This window comes from Leptinotarsa decemlineata, unplaced genomic scaffold (assembly GCF_025532065.1).
Source record: "Leptinotarsa decemlineata unplaced genomic scaffold, Ldec_3_MD MMD2_tig00001064_RagTag_RagTag, whole genome shotgun sequence".
Classification (NCBI taxonomy): domain Eukaryota; kingdom Metazoa; phylum Arthropoda; class Insecta; order Coleoptera; family Chrysomelidae; genus Leptinotarsa; species Leptinotarsa decemlineata.
The window spans coordinates 13,838,369-13,861,460 of NW_027412558.1; the positions used below are offsets into that span (position 1 = coordinate 13,838,369).

At 34.3% G+C, this 23,092-nt stretch overlaps 1 protein-coding gene across 1 annotated transcript; it reads right to left on the reverse strand.

Moving 5' to 3' along the window:
* Positions 1 to 1,679: 1,679 nt before the first annotated feature.
* On the reverse strand, positions 1,680 to 22,375 carry LOC141482461 (ubiquitin carboxyl-terminal hydrolase 10-like). Its single transcript, XM_074175791.1, is given in 4 exon segments — positions 1,680 to 2,290; positions 2,292 to 3,300; positions 10,772 to 10,869; positions 22,197 to 22,375. Coding segments are annotated over 4 exon segments (1,848 nt in total). The 3' UTR covers positions 1,680 to 1,728.
* Positions 22,376 to 23,092: the final 717 nt, after the last annotated feature.

Consider the following 23,092-nt stretch of genomic DNA (forward strand, 5'->3'; position numbering starts at 1 on the left):
ACAGCATCCTAGTGATTCCACACTTACTTCTATAAGTAAGTTCGTTCCATCTTTCAGGTCCCCGTCTTCGGATGGTTTCTGCCGTGTGATTTAGAAGGCTTCTTCGACCGGAACGTTGGTGTAAAAGCTTTCCACGTCGACACTGATTAGTTGATCTTGCTGTGTGACTACAATTGCCCCTAGTAGTTCAACAAAATGCCTCGAATTTTTTTGTAATGGTTGTATTATGGGGAGTGAAAATCTAAACAAATTTTGAGTAGCCGAATCTCTAATGATCAGTCTGAGCGGAACGTCTTTCTTGTGGATTTTGGGTAGTCCATACAAGTGAGGGGGCTTTCTGTGGTGCGGTGTTAGCGATGATCTCTCTTTTACCGAAAAATAAACTTGGTGTTTTTCCAAAGTCTGGTACAACTTCCTTTCAATTGATGCAGTAGGGTCCCGTACGATCTTCGTGTATTTTCTCTTCTGAAGAACCTCTTCAATCTTCTGTTCGTAGAGCACAGTATTCATCACCACAGTAGCGTTTTCTTTATATGCAGGTATGGTCTTGATGGTGTTGTCTCTACGTAAGCCGTTCATAGCTCTACGTTCATCATTGCTGATCTTAGATGTTGGAACTGTTTCTCGATACAGTTTTTCTGTGATTTTCCATCACAAACGTGCTGCCTCGGTCTGGATACGATTGTGGTTACTAACAGTCGGAACATCGTGAATTAACTTGGAAGTAGCTTGGAATCTCTTAAATTTTTCATTTTTTATTCAATCGTTCTATTTTCACTTAGATTTCATTTCAGTGGTATTTCATTTTAGGGTTCTTTGCTCAATATAATTGTTATTTTCAGCTATTCTTTTTTAATTTTCCTTTTTTTATTAGTTTTTTCAGGGATTTCAAATCATTTCATATAATATCAGATAATGAAAGTCCGAACTAATGAAAGTAATCTCGTGTGTTTACTTCGAAGTATAACTTTCGTTCTCGCAGTCAACGCACATACCATTGATAATGTCTGCCGCAGTACCGGACGAAACGGATGGTACTTCAGGTTTCATACGACCATGATGTATCAGCCCAAGATTTCATCCACTTTTTGCCTGAACTCTAGCAATGACTTTGAAACTGTAATGAAGTATTTTGAAGCAGCAGAAATAGTTTGAGATCAACATAATCGATTCCATCATAATTTTGAATATTTTCAACCCTTCGAATGTATAGCAAAAATTAAGAAATCTCTGACCAACAATTTCTGAATTATAGCTATCAAAAAAAAACCCTACCAGAGTGTTTTGTTGATCCCTTCAATATAAACAAAACAGATTCTACGATATTTTCCGATATGTCTATGCCATAACTCAAAATCATTTCTTTCAAACTTCCATAGGTAGGAAAAAATATTGCTTTCCTGATAGCTCTCAATTTTCACAGTCTCTTTTGATTTACTTGAGAAATTTGAAAAATAAGTAATTTTCTCGATAATATATCTTCCCGATTTGAAGATATTTGGTCAAAAAGTTCATCGAGGACCGCTACATCAACAGTTTACTTCATCTCTCAATGCATCAAAGACTCATATAAATTTTTGCTAAAGAAACTATTAGCTGTCTACCTCTCCATCTTCATACAAACAATATGCAAAACTTCCAAAGTGTAGATCAAATATACATATAACAGAAAATATCAATTTCAATAAAAATTTAAACGAGAAATTCCGTAAGATTCCAGACGCAACCTTATTTAGATAGGAAAATATCGCTTTTCCTGTAGAACAGCAAATAAGGAACTCGCGTTCCCTGGGGTTTCAATACGTCTTCATTTTGCACGGTCTTGACCGAAGAATCGTCGTACCTAATCCAGCAATTGTAGCCGACGTGGAAGGCATCGGTCACGTAGTGTCCAATGTTGGCATTTTTGCCTTCATGGTAAACGACGGCGAATAGCTTGTATTGTCTCTCTGTTGGAGACTGTGTTTCCGACGATATCAAAGTCGAATCAAACTTCAAGTCGAATTCAAAATCAAAAGCCTTGATAATCTTCGTGCAACGGTAGTTAATGTATTTGAAAAACTTCAGATGCAAAATAAGGATAACGGGAAGTTTGCAGAGCGTAATTTGTTCCCACGCTTCGACCTTCTCGTTTGTTTTCGACGAAGTCACTCCCTCTAAAATGTTCTTGGAGACAAGTACCTTAAGCGGTTCTCTGACGGTCTTCACTTTCTCAATGTTGAGTGGCAGGGTGAGGAAAGGCTGGGTATTCTCAGTAATGTGGTCCACGTTGCGATAAATGCTCGACTTGCCCCCCGAAGATGTCACTTATCGGTGTATTAGTGAAGTCGATCCTTCTGGTTGAATGTCCTTTATTTTTCGATTCTATTATGTTCCATAAATTATTTGAATCATTGCTCAAAGCAGAGTCAACGAGAGGTTTTTCATCTTTAATATAATTTTTAACCAACTCATTCAGCTCAAACATTTCATCATTGAGTTCATTCAAAAGAAAACCTAGAAACTCTTCTGCATCTTGTTGTCTACCATCGATCCAGTCAGTCCGCATGTTATGCAACATTTTATAAATCCAAGTCGGTCCGAATGGGATGCCAGTGTTGATTGAAACTTTTTGGCCATTTTTGGAATTTTTATCTACTCTCCCGTCTTTCGTCAAACAGTAGGAAGGTAGGTGAACAAACTGTTCCACAAAACGGCACATTCCAAATATAACCGGGGTAGATGACATTCTCTCGTTCGAAGAGATGTATTTACTCAGACTGTTTAGTAAGTTGTAGAGTGGTGGACATGCGATCAGGGCTTGCAAAATAGAGTTGACATAACAGTGATTGTTTTGATTGAGCAGACCCTTTGGCTGCAAGTTCATTGCCCTACCGTCGATCATATATGTAGATAGAAACATGCCCATCTTATAACAGTCTGGATCTACAAAATGGTGGGACCTTTTGGAGAGCTTGAAGGGGCATAAGGGAAAATTATCGTGGAACACATTTTCGGCATCCTGGTCAGTAGCGATTTCGTCAAAATTGTTGACGGGTTCAGACATAGGCGAATGACGGTGGTTCATCGTCGGGAAGATCATAGTGTGCGGGTTGTTGGCAAAAGGTGGAGATTCGGAAGTTTGCGGAATCACTGCAAAATTTTCATGGATTTGAACATTTTTTCTCTTCTGCATTTGTCCTTTTATGATGTTGAAACTGCTAGTGTTGAATTTGCCTGTTAAGTCCTCTTCTACAATTTTTTTAGAACTGAAGTCTGATTTACTCTCATTAACGTTTAGATAATTTTCAACATAAGAGGCTGGGGAAAAATCCGTAGTATCATACCCGTGTAGATGATGCAAAGAAAGTATTTTCAGACACAGAAGAAAAGTCCCTTTCGAAATAACTTCTTTCATATGAACATTGAATTACATGAGAGAAGAAGTACTTTTGAAACAAATACTTTCATGTGAACTTTGAAGTATACAAAAAACACTTATTTCCATTCAGTTTATACTCCAAACATTCATTATGGAATCATTCACAGGATTGTTACACAGTATAGTATATGGAAGATAAAATTTCACTTGCAAAGAATACCGTCACCCTGAATGGCGGACATCGACGTTTCGGGGTAAGATACTCGTCATTTTGCCTCTTCAGCACAGATCTGAATAACATTAATTTATATTATGGATAGGTTAAATCTGCTCATGTCATGATGACAGTACGTAATGACATTCATGAGCGAGATGTCGGGATTAATTTCCAAAAGTATATTGAATTTTGGCTGCAATGTAATCGAACGAAGTACGAAATAACGCTGCATGCATATTGACCAGACAAGAAGAACTTTTTTCCAAAGAATGAAAGATATTTTGAATATGAATACCAATTCCATATTTGAAAACCATTTCTTGGTAGAGGGGCATGAGCTTGACTATGACGACGACTGTGACGTGTCATATTGGGGAGGAAGGTTTCAAAATTTTTTGGAATCGAAATCAATAGATTCAAGTAGCAGATCATATTATTCAAACTGGTAACATGATCAGAACACTGATAAGGATGAATCAGTATGAATATACCTGAGGAAGCTGTTTTGTGAATTGTTCGCTATAAATCACACAATGAAGTGTTACTTGAATATGTTTCTTGTTTATTTCATCTCAAAATCAAGTTGGTTACTCATTCTCATGGCACATATATTAAATAACATTTCTCATACAAAAAATGCCATATATCTGGTCAAAAAAACAAGAATATGTATATGTATGTATATGTAGTAGGGTGCTTCTTATTTTTCGACTTTTGAAAAATTATTGCGTCAGTCCGCCATTCGCTTCTATTACTCTCTAAAAAACGAACCTATATTTTTCATTCATTTCTTCGATTTTTAGAGATCGCTTCCTCGTGTCAAAGTTTAAAAAAAATGATAATGATAACTGCAACTCAATGTACATAAATAGTTATTCATTATACAAGGGAAAAAAGTATTAGATTTTAGCTCGAGGTTGTGTTGTGTTGAAATCTAATAATTTTCCCCTGTATAATACACATTTTTTCTGTGACGGGAAATAATATAAATCAAAAGTAACATTGCTGGATGTCCAACCCCTATGGCAGTTTAAAGATCAGCACCTGCATTAACTGAAATAGTCGCAGATGACCTTCGGAAACAGTGGAAACACTATTTCTTTCACCATTTCTATGAACCTTGGTTTTAAGTATCGGATAATTTGATTGAAAGGGCCGAATTAATATCTTTCATGTCATCAATTTTTAATTTTTGAAACAAACAAACGTTCTGGAGCGTATTTTTTAGATCTGCGTCTCAAAAATGCACGTAGTTTTACGTATTTTGATATATCAACACAGTTTTTGATAATTAAGGTACTCCTCAGCATCGAGTACTGAGACCATAATGTTGATGATTTCAATCTTCTAGACAACTCTTCAAAATAAACTAAGGTATTTTCGGAACAAGAATTTACCTTGGCTTTCATTTTCCAGTCCATAAAGTTTCTGTAAGCGATTTCATATTTTTTTCTTGATATGCTTGGTAGCAAATTATTGCAAACATCTATTGCTTTCGGAACAATTTCTGGAGGTGAATTTTCCAACTCTAAATCTTTGTATTCCATTATATTGAATATTTGATAAATCTCAACTGTTTATACTATAAAAGTCAACAATGAAACTATTTTCGGTGGGTAAGTTGACAGCAATAATTATGCAATGCTTCGGTTTTGTTGTTATGGAACCGCCGACAATGGGCTACTTGGATATTGCACGCGAATCGTCGGCGTACCGTTGTCAACATGGAAAACGTGTCATATCAATCTGACATGTAACAATTCATGACTGACTTGGCTCATCGTGATAACAGTGAGAAATTATTTCTCATTGTGATGGCAGATATTTCTCACTGCGTGAGAAATCTTTTGTTTCAAACATATGAAAGCGATGAAAGAAGTGGCACATTGCATATCATCCATAGAAAAACACTTTTCTCACAAATGAACAAAAAATATATCGACGCATGTTTCGCTAACCAAGTTAGCGTCATCAGGAGATGTGATACTGATTCTAACTAATTTATCACGATACATCTATTCACTTCCCGCTTTTGGGATGTTTCATTTCGAATCTATGGAAAAATAAAAAGAAAACATCAAAGTTAGAGCTTTTTTCGAAAACTTCTTACAAAAAGACTTTGTTGATTCGACTATTCAATTCGTGACGAAATAAACTATTTAGAAAAACTCGTCATTCGTTTCAATTATTTCGGGCAACCTTCATAAAAACTCTCTGATGTTGCACTCGAGGGTGAATTAGCGAGCTCGATTCACATTGGGCACGAAAATATTTTTATTTTGAAAAATGTCTTCAAAGTAGGTTTGATTTTTTTACTGTCAAAATCGTCAAAGGTACAACATAATCAATTCTAATGGAAAGCGAGGAAAGTGTTTCGTGTAACTCAACGTTCGCGTTTCAGTTTCAAAATAAAAACTGAAGAACTCTATCATCAGCAAGTAAAGTGGAATTTGATTCATTTTCACGGAAAGCTGCTTTTGAACTTCCTCCAATTGATGAATCACGAATTTTTACGGAATGAAAAATTTGTTGAACAACATAATAATTTTTTGTCTACCAGCGGTGGTAGATAAAGTATCGAGAAAATAATATAACGTTTATTTTCTTGTTCAACAAACTATCACTGTCTAATGAAACTGCCAAATAAACAAAAATTTTCCATATTCACTCAATCTCATGAAATTACTTTATTATTTTTCATTCTCAAGATTAATCTCTTATTGATTATTGATATAGAGAGCCAATTAAAATAAGAGAGACTTCTCACAACAGGAGTTCAGAAAAAAAGAACCCGTCGATTTCAATTCCAAGGGTAAAATATTTCAAACATTTTCAACTTTGTCACCCTTGTTTCCATCGGAGGAAACAATCGATATAGGTATTGAAATATCATTCGCAATTCCTAGAAAATGTAAAGAAATGAAACTTGAACTCTCTAGAAGAGCAACATGAAAACAAAATTAAAACAACGAACATGCGATTTCTAGAAGGAGTCACAATATATCCACTGAACACACCGAAGATTCACTCAAAGTACTGCCACATAAGTTACATATCGAATACCAGGGCAGGGAACGAAATCACATTCACGATAGCGGTAATTTCATGAGTGTAACTGAATACCAAAAGACCATTGCCAACCAATTATTCACCAAGTCACAACATATAAATGTCTGTATAATGTTGAACAAAATATTAGAAGAAGATCGTGAAGTCAAGGTTTAATATGTGTGTTACTCTTCCATGTACCATTTCAACATAAAATACCAACACACGTTTAATATTTCAGTATATTCTTTTCAATATTCCACAAAATATATATTTATAAATGAATTGCATTCAATGCTGGTAATGAGTATAATTTCTCTGTACAATAAATTGATAGCAACCACCCTAAATTCATTCCTTCAGTTGATCAATTCTCGTTGTCGAATTCCATATTTTTTAGGGTAATAAGATAACCTCAACCTTCAAGGAAAAAAAAGATTCGCCTTTGATTCTTATACACTAGCTTTCCCAAGCATAAACTCGTTTATGCTCAAGCATAAAATCGTTAATTAGTTTTTCTACATGCCCAATATTTTGGAGATATTTGTAATATATCTCAGTATATTAATGCCATCCATCATCTACGATAAGGATCCTCTTATCGAGTATAAACAGAAGGAAATGCCAATTTGACCGAATTCTCCTTCCAGGCCTTTTTATTTCCACCCTCAATCTTCCTTATTTTACCTCCGGCAGCTTACAATATAAATCTTTCTCATTCTGCCTTCGGCAGCCTACAACAGAAATCATCCTGTAATGTAATCATTGTTAGCAGGCTACATTTAGGAAACAGTGCTACTGTTTGGTTGAACCACTTGAGAAGAACTTATATCGTGTTATTGGCAGCTCGACTTGGCTTTTCGTACACTCCATGACAAAATAGATAGATAATTTATTGGTGTTTTATACATTCATCAGTATTTACACAAGTCAATGCATACATATTAATAAAATTAGCACATAAGATGCTTACAATTCATAGAACAAGGTTTAAAAAAAATTATATCTTATAAGTACATCTGAGTTATGTCGACGAGCACATTTAAAAACAAAGCTGTAAAATTCAAAATTGGGTATTATAAAACAACGACAAATGCCTATATGGTTAAGGAACTTATATCACAGTGCAGGAATTCTTCGGTGCTGAAGAAGGCGTTTTTCATTAAAAAATGTTTTATCCTTATTTTGAATATGTTAATAGGTGTGGATCTTATTTTTTGTGGTAATTTATTGTAAAATTTCACAGCCCAAAAATTTGGTCCATTTTGACATCTTTTTAAGCGGCAGTAGTTTGTACTCAAATCATTTTTATGCCTAGTGTTGTGGTCGTGCACATTTTCACATTCATTTGAGATAGATTATTTTTTATGTATATTAAATTTTCCATGATATATAGAGAAGGAAAGGTTAGTATTTTTAATGTAATGAATGAATTTCGACATTCATCTCTGTAGTCGATATTGTCTAATATTCTAATTGCTTTCCTTTGGTGTCGAAATATTCTATCACAATCTGTTGCATGTCCCCAGGCGACAAAACCATAATAAATAATGGATTCATACAAGGAAAAATATGCCGTTCGAAGAGTTGCTTTTGAAACTGAGGTTTCTTTGTGAAAATAGATTTCTCATGAGCTTTTTTGATAATTCATTTATGTGATGATTCCATTTCAACTCACTGTCAAAATGAATTCCCAAAAATTTCACACTACTTTGCGAATTTGAGTAACTTTCCATATTTCTTAGGGTGAATACCATGTTTTGGGTTTTGCTGTTATTCAGATATAATTCGTTTGCTTTGAACCGCCTTTCAGTTTGTGACTGTGCTTCAGAGGATAATATGAGTACCTCATCTAGAGTTTTAGCATTTGTTCAGATTGTAGTATCGTCTGCATATAAAATATATGATAACGGGTTCTCCCGATATGGTAGGTCATTAATATAAATTATGAATAGTAGAGGTCCCAAAATAGATCCTTGCCATACACCAGTTGTAATTTTTTTTCTTGTTGATAGAGAATTATCCACTTTCACAGTTTGAAATCGATTTTCAAGTATGAGTTGATCAACTTTATAGTGTTGTCAGAAAAATTATATAGTTTTACTTTATTCAAGAGAATTTCATGTGATACATAATCAAATGCTCTGCGTAGATCACAAAAAGTTATTTCTGTATACTCTAGTTCTTCAGAAGTTGTTGTTATTTTGTTGCTAAGATCTACTATCGCAATTTCAGTGTTTTTACCGTTATGGAATCCATACTGGCAGTTTGTGAATATGTTATGATTTTCAAATTTCAAGAGCTATACATTTTTCAAATATTTTTCATATAATTGATAGCAGAGATATTGGTCTGTAGTTTGTAGGATCTTTTGGACTTCCACTTTTGAAGATAGGTTTTACTAATGCTTCTTTCAAGACGGAGGGGAAATGCACTCTTTTGTACATTGGTTCGGCAGTTTAGTTAGAGAGATTAGGATTAAATTCAATGTGCATTTGATCATTCTAACATTCAGTCCATATATATTTCTGCTGGGTTTATTTTTTAATGATTTTATTACATCTTTAACTTCATTGTAGGTAATTTTTTGAGAGGATCCAAGTTTGAACTATCTATTTCTTGAATTAGGTTTTTTGCATTATTTACAAAGTAGGCATTGAAGGTATTTGGTGAGACAGGTGGGTCTTTAATTCGTTGTTCTCTATTTTTGTTTTCCTTTATGATATTCCACATGCATTTATTTTGATTTTTAGCACATGCAATAGTATTTTTGTATATATCTTTCGAACTGTTCAGTTGTTGTTTGAGATTACCAAAAGGATGCTCTGTATATTTGCGTTCAAGAGGTGTGGGCATTTCGCCATTAAACCATGTATTATTTGCTTTTTTGTTTCTAATATCATATCTTTTTTTAGGAAATGAGTCCATGAATGCTTTTTCTAATACACCGATGAGAATTTTCATTTTATCGTCAGTTTTTATATTGTCGTCAATAAATGACGAATCTGTGTTTTCAATGATGTTGTAGAATATAAATTTACCTGAATCTGTTATAGGTCGGCTTATTTTTTTATTTATTTTCAATTTGTTCTGATGTATTTCCAATTTAAAGATTCGTTCGTGGTGGTCAGATAGATCTGTTTCTATTATTGTTGTTTGGTAGGGATAACATGTGAAATTTATGAATATATTATTAATACAATTTTAGAACAAATAATTATCTTATGAAAACCGAAAGACTCAAGCAGATCACATAGGGCTATATTTTCCTTTTGTTTTTTGCCAAAGAATACATTGAAATCTCCAGCCAATATGATATGTTTTGTGCAATCTAATTTTTTGAAAATATTTTCTAGTGAGTTCAAAAAGATGTCAAAATCTCCATTTGGGGATCTGTGAATGGGAAGAATAGATATATTATAGTTTTCTATGAAAGCACAACAAATTGAGCAATTGGATGATGAGTTGTCATCATGTGAATTGAACTTCGCCTTTTATCTTCTTATAATAAATGAACTGTACATGATTAATTTGCTTTAAATGTTTCAGAAAATAATAAAGACGATATTATTATTAATATTATTATTTCAAAACTTGTTTCGGTACACAAAGGGCTCAAATAATCCAGAGAATAGCTGTTCCACCATGTATGAATTATTTCCTGCAAGAAGAAGATACAACAACATAATCATTGATGTGAATGAACTCCATCTCTTCATAATTTAGAAAGTGCTCCGAGAAGCAGCAGATATCAAAATTTTTGTCAATCAAGAATTATTCGAGTTCATTTATTTCGGATTGATTGAATATTCAGTTGCAGGCATTGTATGTTGTAATTGATTCTTTCTTTCACTATTGTTGATTTGTTTGTTGGGATTTTTATTACATTTCCTTCGGCGCTTCTTCGCTCAGGCGAGAGAATAAAAATTATATTGTGTACCGTCTTCTTTTTTCTCAGCTTCCATGAATTCCTCAGCAAGTGGAGGTTGTCCTTGATGTAAGACTTTTATGTGTCGTGCTTCATTTCCTTCTCTTTTTGAGTTTGTTAATGTATTTCCATTGTGTTTTTACAGATATACGACTTCCCAGTTTTATTGATATTTCTATTATCTCGATAGTAGTTTTTTGCTGTAGTATATTATTACATTCTACAACAGTTGATATAAGACCGATATTGAATGCTTCTGTTGAAAGTGTGCTGTTATCGAAGTATATTTTATTATTCATGTTCTTACAGTCGTATCTGTAAGGTTCACTGATAATTAAAATGTTGGTATTAAACAGTGTGTCTGCAAATTCTTTGACTGGGAATCTATGTGTTTTGTTCGGCCATATTATGACAGTATCGCTTTTTGTGAAATGTTGGCCATTATTTAATCGCCGTTGGTATTAATTCAGCTTCCGAACAATTCAGTTTCAAGATTGATTGCACTGAGTAACTGTTTGCTAGTTGTCTTCTTAGGAAGTTTGACATGTCTCAACCGTTATTTTCAGCAATGAAGAGAAATTTTATGGCTTGCTTCTGTTATTGTGAATACTTTATTTGAATGTGATTCATGTTTTCTCTATTCACTTCCTCTATTGATCGGTTCTTCTCTTCACAATAGATATTTTTTTCTTTTACAATTTCATTTGTGCCTCTCACGTCATTGATATTCGAGATGGATGGGTCGGTGAAGGTGGATTTATTTGCTGTTTTTCTTTTGTAATATGTTTTGGGACTACATTTTTTGATGGTGTGTTTTGTTTTTCCCTCTCTCTCGTTCTTATGGAGTTTAATTTGTTCCTTCAGTTCGGAGATTAGGATTTCTCTCTGTTCCAATTGAGTATTCATTTCTGATTCATTTTTCATTGCTTCATCAACAAATAATTCATGTTGTCTTTTTAGTTCAATTATGTGTTTATTTTTGTTCTCGCTGTCATCGTTTAATTCCATTATTGTTTTCTCTAGAATACTGAGTATCTGCCTCACTGATTTATTCAGTACAATAGATAATTTTGTTGCCATCTTGCCTCTTCAGTTTTCTGTACCTTGGTAGAGAGCTTTTATGAAAAACGCTGTGGCATCTTGTACAGATGTAGTGATAAAAAGAATTGTTTTTACAGTATTTAGAAGGGCTATTTCAACTAATTTCTGTACTAGTTGCCATCTCACAGTTAAGATAAAGATGGGAAGGATTAGGAAAAATTTGCCTAATTCTCCTGGAGTACGATCAGAGCTCGATATCGAGTTTTTGTATGTACTTTTTGCTGAAACGATAAGAAGAAGCTTATCTTATTGCTTGAAATTGGCGTTTTTTGTTGTTGGTTTCTGATTGGAATGGGCCAAAAATGCAACAAAATTGCACTTTTGCTGGAAACTTTTCATGGAAATGATGCACTGTTTTTACAGGGTTTGTTCTCACTGACTACTGGACAAAACTTTAACTATCTATTCACACTATGTCCACTACTAATTTTGATATTATTGGAGAGCACACAAACACATGTCAACACATTATATATATACATATATATATATATATATATATATATATATATATATATATATATATATATATATATATATATATATATATATATATATATACCGGGTGTCCCACATTTTATGTGACAGGCAATATCTGGTTTGTTGAAGGAGATACACAAAAATGTTTCATACAAAAGTTTCAGGAGTTCATGAGAGCTATATTTTGATATAATTTTTAAATATACAGGGTGTTTGGTGTAGGTGCTATAGACCAAAATTCCATTTTTTAAAATAGAACGTCCTGTATATCATTACATATTCAGATGCAACGTTGGATTCTGATATCATTTCATGTTTGGTTTTTGAAATTCGGTTACGGCGTTGTTGAGTTATTGCACTTTTCCTCAAACATAAAGTTTCAAAAAAACGTATTTACTCGTACACGAATCCAGTCTATATCTTTTATTAAATTGAACTAGACTACTACTGAATACAAACCATTATTCTCACCTCTACGATACGAAATCGTTATCAGTTGAATATAATATTGAAATTCTTGAGAATGTGACTAACTTGAGGGTGAATTGCTTTATATTGCACAATTTCATCAAGTAGCTTATGCTTGTTGATGCCATAGTAACAAATGTTGTTTAATTGTATCTACTTGTCAGTTCGATTCAGTGATTCTTTGCAAAACAGTAACTGTGTTCTCTGTGCGAAAACTCCAGTATGCCTTTCGCGTTTAGTCCAAGTGATTGCATTGATATGTTATTAATTTTTGGGGAATGTCAGGAAAACTGCCGTCAAGCACAACGTCTATACCAAGAACGTTTTCCAGACAGACCCATTCCGTCACGAATGACTTTTTCGAGAGTTGTAGAAAAATTGCGAACTGGGTCATTTCCTTCTACTATAAAGCATCGTCATCATACGAGATCTGTTAGAACTGAAGATTTAAAGATCAATGTGTTGGCTTATATTATTATTCATCCGCATGTTTCTATCCGTACTCTTGCAGAAGAAGTCGGTGTGAGTAAATCTAATGTACAGAGAATTCTGAAAGAAAATAAATACCACCCATTCAAAATTCAGTTGGTACAAGGTTTGAAACCCACGGACTTTGAATGACGACTTGAATTCATTGCTTGTATTCAGGTAATATTACATGAAAGTCCTAACATATTCAGTCAAATTTTGTGGAGCGATGAATCGCGATTCCACAATAATGAAGTTGTGAATCGACATAACAGTCACTATTGGTCTCACGAAAATCCCCACTGGGTCCTCGAAAGTAATTTTCAAACTACTTGGGGTATTAATGTATGGTGTGGATTGTTCAATGGCCGCATCATAGGACCTTACTTTTTCAATGAAAATCTCAATGGATTGCGATATTTACATTTTCTAGAAAATGATTTGATCCAGTTGATGGCAGATATTCCCATAGCAGGACGACAAGGAATTTGGTGGCAACAAGATGGTGCTCCTCCTCACAATTCACAGGTTGTTACTGAATATCTGGATAGAACGTACCCAAATAGATGGATTGGTAATAAGGGTCCAATTCGGTGGCCGGCTCGTTCCCCAGATTTATCACCGTTTGATTTCTTCCTATGGAGTTATTTAAAAGATATTGTTTTCACTACTTCTCCTTTGAATGTGGATGATCTGAAAATGAAAATTCGACTAGCGTGCAGTGATATTACGCCTGATATTATAAGAGCGACTTGTACGAGAGAAGTGATTCGACGTTTCGAAGCCTGTATAATATCTAATGGGCATCACTTTGAACAATTTTCATGACTTATTTCTAGGTACCTACCATTCTTATGAAATGATTTATCAAGTTATATTATTTACATTGTTATTAATTAAAGATTTGTTTTCGAATACACCTCTTTCAATTTCGTAGTTGTTTCATATTCAAAATGATTCCTGACTGAATTCCACAACTCAAAATTGAAACCATTACTTCGAAAACCCAGAATTTTGACTAATTTTCATGTGATCTGATGCAGAGAGAATAATTGTATGAGATATCTTTAAAAATAATAGTCGTTCTCAAGACTTTACATTTCAAGCAATAACTCAACAACGCCGTAACCGAATTTCAAAAACAAAACATGAAATGATATCAGAATTCAACGTAGCATCTGAATATGTAATGATATACAGGACGTTCTATTTTTAAAAATGGAATTTTGGTCTGTAGCACTCACACCAAACACCCTGTATATTTAAAAATTATATCAAAATATAGCTCTCATGAATTCCTAAAACTTTTGTATGAAACATTTTTGAGTATCTCCTTCAACAAACCAGATATTGCCTGTCACATAAAATGTGGGACACCCGGTATATATATACTACCAAGTAAGATCTTTCCTCAAATATTCTCACCAGACATAATCTAAATCTGTCACAGTTTATGAAGTTTACAACTTGGATGCTGAAGGGGAAAACCGTGATTATTTCATGAGTTTGCAACCAACCACAGTTACCTAACTCATCACTGTAAACCGAAAGTATACTTCCACAAACTTGACGTGATCACCATCACATCCGTATATATTGTCGAAGGGAATATATTACACAATTCTCTATTGGAAATTCTTTTACCCAGCATCCCTCTCCGATGCATTGAGGTACTCAAATCCCAGCTTCAAGAATATAACACCCTTTTTCACTGAGATTGGGGCCTGTCACATGGGTGGGCAGTGTCACTTCAGTATTCAGTATTTGAAGCTGTTCTTCTGAAGATCCACTTAGGAATACCAGCTACACATTCAGAAGGGGAAAGCAATGATATCAATAACATGCTGGGTAATTCATTACTGAGCATATCTCTCACCAAATATTATTGAATAATTCGAAAATTAACCAACGACCAGTCCCACTCAGTACTGCAGTGAGGACCTGTAGAATACCCCTGCCGGATGAGGTGTCACATATGAAGGTAAGATTCCTAATACATGTCGTGTCAGAAAAATGTATGACTATCAGCCTACTCAGAACCTCCAATGGAAGTTTGCGATTCTTCAATACAAAAAGGTCGATTTTCAAACACGTTTCACTCCAAATATTTCAATACGAAACAGTTTAGTGATATAAGGTCTGAATAATGAGGATGTAATAGTGGAATGAATGTCGTCCTAACCATTTACTATGATTACCAAATTTTCTATCCAGTCACTAAGAAACTTCACTGGAAGGGTATCCATCTTGTGAGAACTATGAAATGTTCCGTTTTTGAAATGCCATACTTCCAAAGACTCCACGCATGTTTCACATACCATTTTGAACATCCAATACTTGTCACGAATGTCCATAGGAAACCCAAAGTAATCAAGATAAACGCGTTTTACAAACTCCGGAACACTTAGTCCACAATTTTTGAATGTATATTCATCACAGATGTTACAGAAATAGTTGGAATCGTCTCTACAGATTTTTCTGGAGGTAGACATTCTACCAAAAATTGAATTTGTGAAAGAATCACTCGGTTTCATGAAAGTTAAGTTTAACTAGTACACAAATACGGTCGAAAGTTGTTCTCAATCAGCGACCTCGAATTAGTTAACAACAGCTATGAATTTCTACGCAACAAAAAAAAAATTAATTTTGTTTCCTTGTGTTATTCTAGGACAACAAAGCCTGATTATTTGGTAAGAACATATCAAGTACCGGGAAGGTATTCCACTCAATTCGATTGTTCCAGAAAGTCAAATTGGGGTGAATAGCTTCATGTTACTTGACATGTTTTCACTAGATAGTAATAAGTTGTCGCCCTAGAATAATTAATGTGTGATCAAAATATGAAGGGTGACAATTTAAAAAATCACAGTGCGTTAGGAATCATACGTTAAAATGTGAGACCGCGTTAGTCCTTATCTCGCACAAGTGTCGACTTCTAAGGGTTGTCGTTCGGAGGGGTGCGATAGCTGGTTAACGGAAAAATATATTTCAAACATATTTTTTCAAACATATCTGAGCATCCAAATAAAATTTGAGAGGGGAAACGTAATGATGTCGTAGCTAACTTATTTCCATTCACCCCCTAGATTCCAGCCACTGCAACTTTATAGTCTCAAATGGCAACCCTCTACCTGTGATATCTCATCTGAAAGCTTTTGAGAAATGCTCTTTCAATGGTACTGTAACGAATCTGAAGCCGTCCCTGACCAGTACGCCGACCGAATCATGGAACAAACACATGACATCACTGCGAAAGAAAGCAGTCGGGAATCGCCAGTGAAACTCTAGTACCGAATCGACTACAAATTTCTAGAAAAGACCGTTACCGATATAAGCACGTTTTCTCGGCCCAAGAGGGCAGTTCAGAAAGTGAGTCGAGCGGCTAAACAAGATATTCAAATAGTGAAATAAATTAAACGTTAATTACTAAGTGTTGTAATAAATAAATTAGTTTGTGATTAGTGAAATATTGTTGAAAATTAATTTGTTTCAGACAGTTGATTCTTTAATTTGTTACAGTACCCAACAAAGCTACATTCGATGTAGCAGTTTTTGGTTCATTGAATAAAACACTATTGTTTTCAAATTGAAATTTAATTTTTTATTATTGATTTAAGAAATATTCAAAATAATCTCCATATTTTTTCAAAACAATAATAGAGTATATTTTCAAACTTTTGATGTACATTGGCAAATGTTACTCGGGAAATAGCTCGGCATTCTTGGATTATTCTTTCCTTCAGTTGTTCTATTGAGTCAGGTTGCGTCTTTGAGAAAACAGATTTTGAGTGGCTCCAGAAAAATAAATCAAGAGAAGATAGGTCCGGAGATCTAGAAGGCCATTCAATGGGACCTCTTCTTCCAATCCAATAATTAACATGATTATTATCTAACCATTGTCTAACTGGAACTACATAATGAGAAGGTGCCCCATCCTGTTGAAAATGTAATGAATTTCCTTCTGAAGATGAATTGCCGTGTATGTCTCTCTAATGAATATAAACTATTTCGGCGTATTTCATATGCCTCTCCCTAAATAAGAATTTGCATTCTATATGGATGAAATGTATGCGATTTCAGTACTTTTTTAACAGATTCGCGGGATAATCCGGTTGCTATAGCTGCCTGAAGAGTCGATAAAGTATGATTCATTGCAAACTGTCCAAGTACTTCAATTGGCGTTGCTTCATCGAGTAATCTTGGTTAATCTTTTTTTATATGTGACAGTACCGGTTTCTTGAAATTTTGCTGATTCTTCGGGTGCCTCTGGTTAAATACTTCAGTTGTTTTTAACAAATACTGATTTTCTCCACCATAAATGAGAATCATTTATACACGTTTAGCTGTGTTGTACACCATTGTTGTAGATAAAAATTACATTTCTCGTGTACAACGTATCTAAATACAAATCAATTGTATTGATAATAAGAGTATCGTTTCCGTCCTGAAGTAAAAAGTAAAATGCATGAAAACCTCTCAAAAAACGAATATCTCAAATAGCCTTAGCACTCTTGGTAATACTAGGTGGCAGTTTAGTACTAGCCTCAGGGCTAGTACTAAACTCTTTAGCTCTTTAGCCAAGGGGCCGGCTAGACTAAGAATTTTAGAGGACCCAGAGGCACCTACGGCCTAATGACTTCGACAATCGCGGAACTAACCAAACCTTTCACTGATGCTCAATCGCTGAAGATATGGGATGAAATCAAAGGATGCAATCTTGTCATGATCCCCCTGGGCGACCCTGAGAAGCTGGCACCAAAGAAATATTTGGCGATGACCAGGAAAAATCTACGCTTAACAATAGTATTTCTGACTGGCCACTGTCAACTAAGGAAACACCTCCATAATATGGGGCTAGTAAACATACCTTTATGCAGGATGTGTGAACAGGAAAATGAAACTGTCAGGCATGTCCTAAGCGAGTGTCCGGAGTTATCGTCAATAAGAGAGTGTGTTCGGCGAGTGTTGGCCTACACCTGCCGAAATGAAGGAGATGTCTCTCAGTGACCTGTCCACCTTTCTGAAAAGGACAGGATGGACGATGATCTAAGACGACAACGGATGTACAATAGGTCACATGTGACCTAACTGCTGTGGGTCTACACTTACTCTCCCTACTCTACAGATACAGTCTTTTTTGTTAGTTTTACTAATCATCTAAGTAGAATCTGAATATTACTGGAGTTTATTCTCAACATCAAACCGTTATTTTAACACCTGGACACGTGTTTCGATCACCAAGTGATCATCTTCAAAAGGGAAAAAAACTACACCAAAGGTTGCAAACAGTGCATCACAAGTAAGTAGAATCTGTTCAGATACATATGAAAAAGTAATGATAAAAAATAAAATTCAATTTGCATAAATAGTGTTTTATTCGATAAACCAAAACTAACTATATCGATGTAGTTCTGTGGGGTACCATTGGAGAGCATTTCTCAAGAACTTTCAGATAATGCGTCATAATTAAGGGGTTGCCTTTCATGAATATAGAATCGAAGTGGCTGTGGACGAGCCACGAGGAAGGTGATAAAAAACAATTGATCAAAATTAATTCAATTAAAAATATCTATGATATTTTTAGATAAGTTGTCATAGGCATGTTTGTTAATGAATTATATTTGAGTTATCAAGTTATCTGATGGTTGTAGGTCGATCTTCCACGGTCTCCTCTACTATAGGAAATAATCTTCTAGGCAATTCATTTCTGAACATTCTTCGAGAGGTGTCATTAATACAAGAAATCAAGATCGCACGAAGTAAAATGATATTATCCCTGAATAGCATCCATTCGAATGGTTTTCAATAGAATTCATAATGTATATTTTTCCATCACATTTCTCATAGCTCATAAGATTATAATGACTGGCCTGAAAGAAAACCCCTCTCTGTATATTCAGCAGCCTCTCGAATAACTCACTTTTGGATGGATCTACACCGGAAACCAAACCATCAATTCTAGTTTCTGTGCCGAACGTTTCAATTTAGGAAAATTTATTCCGCTTCCGTATTTCTTCTTATTTATATAAAGTATACCTGCCAATAAACCCCAGATCTACAAATCCGATTTCAATTACGGAACGAAACCGAGAGGAAACTAATAAAAATAAATTGGAGGTAGCGCAATCCGAAGATTTTTCTATTAAATAGTCGAAGTAATATCCAGATAAGATGATTCGAGTTTCAGATCAGGAATGAGTAGGAAACTTCGCATCGAAGAACACTTTCCACTTATGTGCTTCAAATGCATACAAATGTGTATTTGAGGAATATAAAGTGAATAGTTTTCAGGAATCTCAGAGCCTGATTTCAAACAATCAGCATAACAGTAACAGGAAATGTATTTCTGTTATTGTTTCAGAATTGGAAAAATAGTTAAATTTTTGCTTTCAATGTGCGATTCAAAAAACACCGTACCGCCAAGCTGCTGTTGGGTGCGATGAAAAATAATTATTGATTCGATGCTTCTTATCAGATACGTTCCGCACCAATAAATGCAATGAAGAATGCGACAACGAACATTGATTTTGTAAGTTTTCTACTAATAGAACACAGTTTAACCCAAAAAATGAATGAGGCATCTTTCAATTACATGAATATATGGATAGAAAAAAGTTTTGGGTTTCTACTATTGAAAACTTCAGAAGAAATGAAGAAAGCAACTTAATTCAGAATGAACTCTTCAAAAAAATGTGTAGATCATGCAAAGAAGTAACTTTCAGACCCAAACTGAAAAAGCTCTCTCGAAACAACTACTTTAATAGAAACATTAGAGCTGGGTCGATAATTTTTGAAAACTAAAAAAAATAATAGTAGGATGAAACCCATCAGAAAAGGAGGAGAATACGATAAAAATGGAAGGAAAATATATTACGGGCGATCTGAGTTCGGGAAGTGAGAGGGGGTGAGTTTTTAAGGGTAAAAATTGGTTTATCTCGATTTTCGGCAAAACTACAAGTCTAATGGAAATGTTGTAGGAATAAAATGATCTACAACTTTTGTTTTCATAATTTTTTCACATAACTTAGTCACTATCTGAATACAAATTTTCTCCATCTTCACTACTGCTTGTGTACTATATGTTTTTCGCTGTCGCACCCCTACGAACGACAACCCTCAGAAGTCGAAACCTGTGCGAGCTGAGGACTAATGAGGTCTCACCTTTTAACGTGTGATTCCACACGGGGTGGACGATAGCAAGTGAAAATTGATCGTTCAGCCTGCGGCTTGAACCACCGACCAACATGGCGGTCGATTTGTGAGTGAAAACAGCACCCACGACGAACCGACCGGCTACCGACCGACCAATTTAAATTAATAAGCACCTCTGTTTGAAGGTCTATGAATGTTTCATTTTACCAATATTTCCGCCCTATATCTACTACATATCGGCAACGCTTTTGCGTTGCCCGCCAGTTTCCTCACATCTTGCAACTTGAAAGTTACATTATTTTGGGACACATTGTTTTCGAAGCTCAAATGAGTTCAATTGGATTCAAATCCGGATGGTAGGGTGGAAGTAGCTATGTCCGTGTCCAAGCAGAACTTTATCAAATTTGTATCTAATATGATGCTTTTTATTTATCTATATCGACTCGTATAATTCGGGTTCGAGCATGTTGAGAGTGAAAATAATGCTTTTTTCGTGCAGCCACTTCATCATGTCAGCCTTCCTAGAATTTGTGTTGGGGGCTAGATTGATTTGAATATTATGGTATGGACCATTATCGGTCACTACTACGGAATTCACAGGTAAATTTGGGATTTACTTTTTTTGTAACCATTTACCATAATTTTCAGAATTCATTTATGAATGATGTTGTGCCTGATTTGAATATAAGCTGACAATTAGGTATAAAGCCCATGTCACCTCCTGCATGAACAATAATGAGTCTTGGTATGTATGTTGGAAGATATATATCCACTATGAAGGTATATTTCATCAAGAAACACAGTTGGTCGCTGTTGGTTATGAAAATATTAAATTTTTTGCAAATACTTGATTTTCAATGATCTAATGTCCATTTTTTCTATTAAAATTTTTTAATATTTGAAACCTATTTTCTTTAAAATTCTACGAAAAGATGTTTCGAAAGCCAATATTTCTAAAACGTATTAATTTTGTGTTGGAACTTTTTTACCGCTTCTTTCTTGAGGTGGAAAATTTTATTTCTCCGTTATTTGCAGAAATTGATTGCTTCCCTTCTTTAACCACTCTTACAACGATTCTTATTGATATACCTAATACAAAATGAAGATTTGTGTTGAAATAGGTATTTTTTGAATTTATTTAATGATTCCTGTAGCGACAGAAGTCCCACATTTAACACTTCAGATTAGAAATCTAAGATGTGGAATAAGATCTATGAACGCATAACATAATTTATGTGCAAAATTCAAATACATAACATAATTAATGTGAAAAATTCAAAGAACCAAGTTTTTGGTTTTTATTTCAATAAAAAAATAATTTAAGACATTTGGTGAAAACTAACCTTCTCATGTCCCAAATAACCTGTAATTTATTTGATTCAAAATAATAATTTTTTCCAACCTAATTTCCAATTGAAAATACTCGCGTCAAAATATCAACCTTTCTCAAAAAGTCGGTGTGCTTCTTGTTCGTTGAAATGTCTACTTTCTGCTGGTGTGAAAAAAAATTCAGTAAATGTTCTCAGAAAATGCAAAAAATAAAAAAAAACAACTCGAATTCGATTTTTTCATTCTTTATGTACAATTTCATAAAAAAATGTGATTGCTGCAATTTTATTCAGTTGAAAACGTTATCTATCAAATTCTAATCACATTCATGTTATAGAAAATCGAATATAATATAAATATACATGTAAATCGTACTATCGAATATAGATACTTCATTCTGATTACGTTTAAAAAAAATCTGTTTAAAATCTGTTTTTTCGTTAACCAGCTGTCGCACCCATATGAACGACAACCCTCAGAAGTCGAAACTTATGCGAGCTAAAGATTAACGAGGTCTTACCTTTTAACGTGTAACATTATTATTTATAATATTTTTTAAAGCGTTAATCTTGATATTTTGAATTTCAATCACATTTATTAGTTTTTGTTTCTTTAATGGTATCTCATCATTAGATTCGACAAACCTTTCCAATTCTAGTTGATCTTCGAAATCTTCAAGAACATCACCTTCTTCGTCTCTAATATTATTTCCAGTCTGCATTGGTTCCTCATTCACAATTTCATCTGAATCATCAACTTCCTCGTAGGTTTTTTTCTTCCATATTGGAGCAGTTTTCAAAACCATGACAATGTGAGTATGCATTTTAAACCATGTTTTCGACAGTCACATTTTAAACTGTTACATTCAATTTCACAGCTGCAGCAAATAGTTTTAAGCGATACTTCCGGAATTATTTCCTTTTCTGTAAATTTGGTCATAATGTTACGTTGATGTTACTTCCAGTCTCAATAATCTGTTGCTGTCAGTTCGTTATCCAACCAAGTTTGAAGCTGATAATATGCCCTGTAACAATGTTGTTCTGATGCTCCTTCTGTGGGTGGGAGGTTTGCCAAAATGAAGGATTATTTAATTTTTGCCAATTGATAAATTTGAAATCTTAATTGATTCGGTGTTATTTTTTTTATTTATAAATAGATTCGAATAATTGTAATCCATTTTTATCTTCTCTACTCGCATCTTCCGCATTGGCCAAATTTGACACATTTTTAGCGTCTAATAATGAATTTTATTTTATTTATCTGTTCGTTAATTATAGTAGTATATTTCGATTTGCAATTTTTTCGTTCATCAATTTTACATGGAATCTTACGTTTTTTGAGTATTTAAACTGTAAATTCCAATAAAGAGCTTAAAATTGTATTCAATGATCAAAAAACAAATTCAAAATCAAGTTTTTTCTATTTTTTGCATTTTCTGAGAACATTTAAAAATCTGTTTAAAATCTGTTTTTCCGTTAACCAGCTGTCGCACCCCTACGAACGACAACCCTCAGAAGTCGAAACTTGCGTGAGCTAAGGA